Below are 9,347 nucleotides of genomic sequence, written 5' to 3'. Positions count from 1 at the left end.
CTTTCCCTCCCTGCCTGCCCACCATTGGTCTAGATGAATAATATTTTAATCTTTCTACTTCTTATTTCCATTCAAGAATACTTGTATCGGGTGATAGCCTCACACGAAGGAGGTTCAGTGTATAGTGATTGGAGTCGGGGACGTACAACAGGCACAGGTAAATGCTGTTTGTTTTCAAATGCTTATGTGCACACGTGGGCCTGTGTTTGGTCCATGTAAAGAAAGACTATTGCCCTGAAGTAGCAGTATTTTCATAATCTTGTGACAGAGTGTGCCTTAGTTTGAAAATACATCTGTCCAAGGCTCAAATACTTAGTAGATCAATGCCTTTGATTTTATAAGAATTTAATAATTATTTGCTCAGGCTTGATTCTTTTCTCTTCTGACAGAGTAGAAAAAAAGTTTGGGTTGTATTAATGAGTAAATAGGCCCAACCTACTATAATATGTCTAAGGATCAGAAACCTATAGAGACCTAGAGTACACGAGGCTGAGGTCAGAGGTCAGGTTTACCATGAGGTCATGGTGGCACCTTCTTCTTGAGTCTCTTGCAGAGAGCACCTTTGAACCCTGCTGCTGGTTGGAAGCAGACGTATCGGTTACCATTTCATTGCAGATGTTAGGCATGGTGTTGGCTGTTAGGATCTCATAATGATTCTCCTAGGAGAGAAATTGCTGACTGGTTTAATTTTTAGTTGTAATAAAGATAACTAGGAGAGATAGGATATATTAGATTTAATCTGAGACAACTGACTTATAAGTGTTTTATACTTCTGATTGTGGCCACAAAAATCTTTTGACATAATACAATCACCAGAAGGCATTTACCACAGTTCTGCGAATCAGTAACATTCTGTTCTTTTGGGTCAAATATTTGTCAGAAAGACCGAACGACACATCTCCAGATGTTTACCACCAAATGATCACGTGTCTCTGGGAGAAAGTTTACCCAGTGAGTAACAATTTTTTTAAGAGTATATTTTTTCATTAAGAAATTCTTTTTTGCTTATTATCAGCAAAGCATTACTACCTCATTCTTAAAAGAACTTTCTTAATCTAAAAGATAATTAAGTTCTGAGGTGGGCTATTAACAATCATTTTTAAGACTCTCTGCTTATGTATTTTCCAGAAGAGGACAACTTGACATTTTTCCAGGATGGTTTAAATGATCATCTATTTATAGGCAAGACAAGGAGCCAAGTGATCTCTTAAAGTCCTTTTCAACTTCAGAGTTAGGAGAATGCTCCAACAAAAAATGTTCATTTGTTACTGACATGCTCTCTGCTCTATTTCACACTATTCTATTTTATTAACAAATATACTGTAAAGTCTGCTTTGAGTATAATTTAACAATGTAAATAAGCATCTAGAAAACGCATCCCTTACATAGCCAAATAGTCCCCATTTTGAGTATGACCAAAAAAGTACACAAATAGATTTCTGAATTTATTGCAATGATCTGACCACAAAGTCTTATGCCATAAATTCATATTTACAATCTGACCACAACACTGAACAGCTACATGCTCCCAGGGGTTGGAGAATAATTGCACTATTTAATTATTTTTGAGTCAGTTTTGCTCTGTCCCTTATGAGAAGACCATCTGTTAGACAGTACTGTACTTTGCCCTGTACCACATTTCAGAACTAATAAAATCAACATCACTCCCATTGTCCCTTTACTCAAAACTCAATTGTGTGGCCTGTGTTTTCTATAGGTGCCTATGGTGTATTAGCTGCACAGAAAGTGGATCTCCCCCTCCGTATTTCTTCTTATCCTTTATGTTCACTTTGCTTCCCTTATAGCTGTCCTGTTTTATTGGTCTGAACAGTAAAGTCAGAGAAGGAAGATATTTGATGTGGGAAAACCACAGTGATCCTCCATCGACAGGGCTCAGGAATCCACAAGCGGTTAGGGCAAGTCTCTCATCCATCATCCTGCCATGGAGTTCCTTGGGCTCCTTTTTTGTGTCCCCAGTGCAGTCAGCTGTGATGAAGTTGTTACTGATCAGAACCGTAGAAATATCTAATAAATAGTTAAAGGTTATGTATTTTTAAAATTAGATGGTTTAGCTTAAAAGTAAGATTTTGCAGTTTCTTTAAACTTCCTCATTTTGTATTATTGTTTTGAGATGCTCTGACGAAAATGTCTCTGAAAATGATTTTGTAGACTCTCAAGGGCACTGGCTCCCGCATCCTCCGAAAAATGCAATTAGGCATGTATCCTATATATCATATCTGGTGGAACTTTTTTTTAAAATTAATTTGAAAAACAATTGAATTCAGAAACAGGACCAGACATTCAAGTACAAGACAATCACATTTGTGATTTTTTTTTTTTTTTTGGCTAATACATTGAAGATATAAAAGTGTCAAACCACTATGTATAATAACAGTCTAATTATCTTGCTTCAAAGGGGTACATCATTATATTGCTTGAACTTGTTATCTGCCTACCATCCACCTCCTTCTTTATGAGTGATGTTTAAACTTGTCGGATACATTAAATGTTTTTGGAAAACCTGGCCTAGACTTGAGAGAATGTTATGTCGATGGAGTTTTGATGGTTTTGAAATATCGCTTAAACTGAATGGCTCAAGATGTGCAGTCATATTAAATCAAGGCTGAAAAGTTACAACTCTAATAAATTGTATTTATGCTAATGGTTGAGTCTGATTTACTGCAGCCATTAAAAGTGAAGAATAGGGGCAATAGTCTTCTCAGAACTGCCATTTTCTCTGTTTTCTCTTTTATTCTTTCCCAGCCCCACAAAGTGTGCCAACTCCCTCAAGAGTCCGCAGCATAAACGGAGATAGCATCGAGGTGACCTGGGATGAACCTGTGGTGGTTAGCGGTGTAATTGAGAAGTACATTCTGAAAGCCTACGACGATGACGACCCGCATCCACCTCGCATGCCCTCTGTCAGTGCTGAGTTTGTCAACACCAGCACTGTGGAAGGCAAAGGTAATTCCTTAGTCACACAGATCTTATTCATTTCCTTCTCCTTTTGATTGTGAATAAAAATCTCTTGAAAGTTTTTTTTCCCCAAATATTATAAATATACATATATTTTGCCTAATTAAAAATAACAAAAGCTATCTAATTTGGTAAAAACCTGTGTGAGAGCCAGCAGGTGACTTGGTGGTTATAGTGCTGGGCTCCCACACGGCTGACCACGGTTTGAGTCCCAGACCTGGTGGCTTGAAAATCATGCCAGGCATGTGTGTGCATACTCAAAATCCCAGGAGGAGAATGGAATAGAAGGGATTGGGGTGTGGCCATCCCCGCAGGGAGTGATTTCTCGCTTTCTCTCTTATTGTCTCTCTCTCTCTCTCTATGACGAGTGCACACACTCTATGGCAGAAACCTTAAAAACATATTAAAATAAAAAATAGCCTGTATCTACTGAGGACAAAAAGATAATTCTACAAAGTGCATGGGCTCTTGTGGATAGTTTCAGTGCAAGATTGATATTCTCTCTGTCCTCATAAGAGTAGGTCATAGATGGTTATAACCCTTTAATGCTTGATAGACATCTTTGGGGCTCTGCTTTACAGGAATCAGCTTACCTATTTACCATGCAAACATTTACTCTTTGGGACTAGCCCAAGTTCACATCATTATTATTTATTGTAAAATTGCTGATTAAACCCAATTATCTCAAGGTGGAGGAGTAGTCAAGCCCCAGCGTTTGACCAGCAAATCGGTGAATTGATTTCTCACAGTGCAGTATGTGATACAGGGTGATTAGAGTTCAGTGTGCTCCTATACATCATTTGCATATTTCACACTCCAATTTCTTTATATGTAGTAGACAGTATGTTTCAGCCTTATAGAATATTGAGGCACATTGAAACGGAAAGTCAAATTTAAGCTTTTTGCCAAAAATGTAAAAATAAAATTAATTGAAAAAGAAATTTCCCTACCAAGCAATTTTATAATTGGAATAAATAGAGGGATGTTGGAATAGCCTTAACTGTCTTTCCAGTACATCTATTGCGCAATCCTTTCAAGCCTTTACTTCCTCCCTTGGATTTTTTTTTGAAATCTACAGCCCAAGGACTATAGATTTTAGTCAGACAAGAAAAACCATGCTCTTTACTTTTTCTTTTCTCCTATGAAAACCCAACCTGATTAAGGTCACAGTTTGCCTTTTTTGCACATTGCACATGGTAGTTAAGTGGACTGGAAAATAATGAGCAGCTTAGCACTACAAATTCTCAGTCCTCATTTTTCAAATGGGTACTCAGTAAAGACACCTGTCCCACAAATCTTAACACACTTCTACAGTAATCTCTCTCTCCCCCTCTCATTAAATATTTTAGATTTTCCCAAACTTTTGAAATGTTAACTTCCCTTTCTCATTCCACTCATCAGAAGGTCTTATATTTTAGGTCAACTTAGACACCATAGAAGAAAAAGAACATATAGGATTTCTGTTACTTTCCTACAACCAAAAATATTTACATATTAGTTGCATTTTTCTGTGTTTAATATTAAATTTTATTTATTAGTAGGTTTGTTATTAAGGATTAAGTGAATATATACTAAAGCACTTAAAATCATTTATGGCATATAGGAGGTGTGGGCTATCATTTTATTTTATTTTTTTTTTTTTTACTTTTCTCACTTTTTTTTCTTCCTACTTTTATAGAGCTGCCCTTTTTCTACCAGAAATAAAGTAAGTCTTCATAAATACTCTGGACTCCAGCTTTTCCTGTCTTTTCAATGATGTTGCTGACAGCTTATCTTGCTCTCACTTATATTTTTAACCTCTCTCTACTGCAGTAGAGTTGAGTGTGGCCCCAAGACCAGCACTGACAGCTTCACCTGAGCACTTGTTATTCATGCATATTCTCTGGCCTACCCACACCTGCAGAATCTGAAACTCTGTGCTGCAGCTCAGCAATCTTCATTCTAACAAGTCTTCAGCTAATTGAGATGCAAGCCAAAGTTTAAAAATTACTGACCTGGTTGATTCTTCCCAGAATCTAAATAAAACTTGTATCTTCCATTAAAAAACAAAACAAACAAACAAAAGTTACAATAATCTTCCTTTTATCTCAATTTCCCTCTTTTACTCCCTCTCTCTCCTTTCCAGACTTCCTTCTTTCATGAGTTATCCAGGCACCATGTCCCCACTGTTCACTTTATCTGGCTTCTGCTCATTTCTTTAGCCAAGGACACCAACAACTGCCATGTTTACACGTGCAGAGAGCATTTTATAGTCCTCATCCTCACCACCCAGTGCATTCTGTATAGTGGATTTCTCACCATTTTCTCAAATATTTCTTAGCTTTTCTTAGTCTTGTGTTTGACTCTTGGCAAATGGATGACAATGAAAAAAATCTATATTCTCCACTCAGAGTAAACAAATAATTGTTTATATTAGATATACCCTATTGATGATATAATGCATATTTTCTGAAATAGTCATTGTAGACTTAGGGTAAGATCTAATCAGAAACTAGGGGTAGAGAGACTTTTCAGATTTAACCAGCCTCTCCCAAGGTACCGAAAGATACCTCTCTACAGAAGAGAACCCACCAAAGTTAAAGCCTGTCCAATGTATTGCTGGATGTTACTATAGAGCATGCCAAGCACATGGAAGATTATAGAGAAAAAATATTGTTAAAATTATAAGCTAATTGTTGTTTATATTTTTATACATTCAATCTGTGAAAAACTAAGGACGAAGTTTCAACTATTGATGCAAACTTGTCAATTTATCTTTCAGAGACTCTCTTTTTTTTTGAGAGATTTTCACTGTAGGGCGCGTGCGCTCGCCAGACAGACAGAGAGAGACATAGAGACAGAAAGCGAGAAATCACCCCCCAGGGGGGATGGTCACGCCGCAATCCCTTCTCCTCCATTCTCCTCTCGGGATCTTGGGCACGCACGCACACGCGCCCGGCGTGAGTTTTAAGCCACCGGGTCCGGGACACGAACCGCGGTCGACTACGTGGGAGTCCAGCGACATAGCCATTACGCTAACTGCTGGTTCCCCAGAGACTCTCTTTTTGTAAGCCTTGTTATTACTTTTACCTTCATTATTCATACTTTAATCTTAGAAGCCACATTGTTTTAGAGATATTTCTGTAACTTGAGTTGCATATTCAACTTGAAATTCTCTATGCTTTACTTGGGGAGTTCCACTCATTCACACTTTTTTTTGCTATTAATATGATTGCCCACACTTCTGCCATCATGTCTTATTCATTCCAGTTTTGCTTTTTATTGCTTTTAAATGCCTTTATGGTTGTTGTTTTGCTGTTTCATTTTTTTTTAAATTCTTGCCGGCATTGAATTATGCATTCTTTTAACTTTTCCCATCAAGGGTTTATAAAGTATATACATTGCTCACATGTTTTTTTCTAACTGCCGGAGAATACATGTTATTGCCAGAGAGAGAGAGGGATAGGGAGAGGGAGAGGGAGAACCAGCCCTCCCATGGCATGTGATCATACTACAATCCCTTCTCCTCTGTTTGTCTTTCCTGTCAGGATTTTGGACATGCCTGCATGTGTACCTGGAAAGCTGTCAGGTCTGGGATTCAAACCATACTTGACCATGTGGGATTCTGCTCCCTTAACTACTGGGCCACGGGGCCCATTCACATTTTGTTCGATTCTAATGTGAACTGCAAGGACATATGGAACAGGTACTCCTAAAGGCTAAGGAGAACTCTGCTATTGCCAGGTAGACTTCTATTGTACAGAGTCAGGATAATGAGGAAGGATGTGAATTAAGAGGCATCCCAACCAGCATGGAGAATCATCAAAGTCTAAGAATTTCACAGTGAAGAAAAAGAAAACTAGGAAGTGAGATGGAAGGAGTGAAAGGTAGAGGGCCGGAAAGCTAGATTAGGTAAAGAAGTGAGAGGTGTGGAAATTGGTTGGTGGCAGCTACTTTGGTTGAGATAACATGGTACCAAAAGAGAGAAAAATAGGGAAAGTGATTTTGAGTAGTTTCTTTTGATCTTAAATATAATCCCTCTTTGGCATTTCTGAACTGACTTTTATTGAGATTTTAATGTTTAATTTCAGTTATAAGAGATGTATTTATTTGAATGAAATAATGCTGATACTATATAATAAGCACTTTAGCTTTATTGGGACCTTTATCCATTAAGTTTAAAAATGTTACTAGGGCTAACAGACGGCATGGTAATTAGGTGCTGGATCCCACATGGCCAACCTGTGGTTCAAGTCCTGGACCCAGGGACTTGAAAGACATGCTGGGCATGTGTGCGTGAATGCCCAGCATCCCAAGGAGAGAATGTAACAAAAAGGATTGCAGCGTGGCCACCCCCCCTGAGGGGTGCTTTCTCACCTGCCCTCTCTCTTTTTCTCTCCAGAGAGCAAAATCTGAAAGAAAAAAAATATTGGGAAATGTGTTGGTTTCTTTTCTTTCATTTTCCTGTTATATAATGAACTCTTTTATGCTTCATATTTGTGTCTTTCCTTAGCTTGGAAAATTTGTTGTTGTGTATGTAATCATTACTTCTAGTGAGAAAGAACAGTTTTCAGTGTTATATATTTCTTCCCAGTGTTTTTTCCTTATTTTAGCAGCCCCAAACACACTTGGTAGGATCCAAATCAATCTAGATTCAAATCCCACCTATGTCACCTGTAAGATTTATAATCTTGGGCAAGGTTTTTTTTTTTTTTTTTCAAGGCTTTTTTTTTTTCTTTGTTTGTTTTTGGAGAGGTTTTGGCTATAGGGCGCGTGAGCTCGCCAGATAGACAGAGACAGACAGAGACATAGAAAGTGAGAAATCACCCCCACTCAGGGGGGATGGCCATGCCGCAATCCCTTCTCCTCCATTCTCCTTTCAGGATCTTGGGCACGCACGCACACGCACCTGGCATGAGTTTAAGCCACCGGGCCCGGGACTTGAACTGCAGCCAACTACATGGGAGTCCAGCGACATAGCCATTCTGCTAACTGCTGGTCCCGATCTTGGGCAAGTTTAAAAACATACCCCAGTACTGGAGTTTCCTCACATATAAATTGGGACTTATAAGCCTTCTTGACATTGTGGAATAGTTGAGAAGCTAGGAATAGATTACCTATGTAAAGCACTCTGCTCAAAAACAGACGTATAGTAAATGTTCATCAAATGAATACTTACTTTTATAGTCTCTGAATTACAGTTTCTCAATTCTAGGTGATTGTCCCATAATTATTCCCTTTTTCATTTTCTAATTGTTGCACTGTTGAATCTGCTCTTCGAACCTTCTACAATGATTTTTTTTAATTCTTCTGTGTTAGTCCTCTACAGAATTTGCATTTGTTTCTCGTCTCCTCCAGCTCACTTTGATTTCTGCCCACCTCTCAATGTTCCCTATTTTCATCTTCTTCTCTGTTGTTTACTGTCTTCGGTTTAATGGATCCCAAGTTTTTTCGATCTTATTAATAGCACACAACTGATGATGTTTAAAATTTTACAGGTTCTTAAATTAAATCCTCCCCAGAACATGATAGTCTTCTGTAATTTGAGGTCTGAATTCTCATTCTCTTGTTTAGCACAGTTTTTCCTTAAGCTAAATGCACCTCCCCCTGCCTTACTGCCACAGTTCAGTTACCCCATCCCTAAATTTATTTGCACATTATGTGTTCATGCAGGAAAATGAAATAATTTTCAAATCATTTTACTGGACAGCTAGTTGCTGTTAACACAGACCTTCACTGGGATGATGACAGGGTTAATTGAGGTAAATTTGCATTAGCCTTGCAGCAGTCCTGCTACGTTAGCTCCTTTCCCCTGGAGTTCCGTGAAGTAGAAGTACTGAGAGCTGGCTGGAGTTGCAGCCAGCTAGAGATGAGGTTTGCCTGGACACCCCTTCTAATAGTTGGTTTATACTTGCCTGGTTTCCTTCTAGGTATTCCCAAACCTTTGGTCATTTTGTTGGGATCCTCATAAGGTAGCTGAAATGATGGGTGCATCTTGAGTTGACTGGTCAACCTTAAAAGGTATTGATGTGGACCAGCCAGTGACATGATGGTTATGGGGGCTGGATCCCATGGGGCCAACTGTACAGTTCAAATCCTGGACCTATTGGCTTGAAAAACAGCCTGGATGCATGGGTGTCCAACATTATAAAAGGAGAGGGAAATGAAGGAAGAGGGATGTGGCATGACCATGCCCCACAGGGGTGCTTTCTCACTTTTGCTGTCTCTCTTTGGCAAGTGCATGCAGTCTCTGAAAAATAAAAAAATAAAAAAGAGAATAAAAAAGAGATAAGGGGAGGGGAGGGAAGAGATAAAAGGTGAGATGATGCTAGAGCCAAATGGTGGTCCAGTGGTAAAACATAGCACTCTGCAAGTCAATCCCAGATGAAAAG

At 38.7% G+C, this 9,347-nt stretch overlaps 1 protein-coding gene across 1 annotated transcript in view; it reads left to right on the top strand.

The window, feature by feature from the left end:
- USH2A (usherin) overlaps positions 1-9,347 on the top strand; it is an 819,384-nt gene that overhangs the window by 346,608 nt on the left and 463,429 nt on the right. The window contains exons 28-29 of the mRNA XM_006155854.1: positions 77-157; positions 2,764-2,958. Of these exons, the coding sequence (XP_006155916.1) occupies positions 77-157; positions 2,764-2,958 (276 nt within the window). The remainder of the gene's footprint in view (positions 1-76; positions 158-2,763; positions 2,959-9,347) is intronic.

This window comes from Tupaia chinensis, unplaced genomic scaffold (genome assembly GCF_000334495.1).
Source record: "Tupaia chinensis unplaced genomic scaffold, TupChi_1.0 Scaffold000473_1, whole genome shotgun sequence".
Lineage (NCBI taxonomy): Eukaryota > Metazoa > Chordata > Mammalia > Scandentia > Tupaiidae > Tupaia > Tupaia belangeri.
This window is presented reverse-complemented; position numbering and strand designations above follow the sequence as displayed.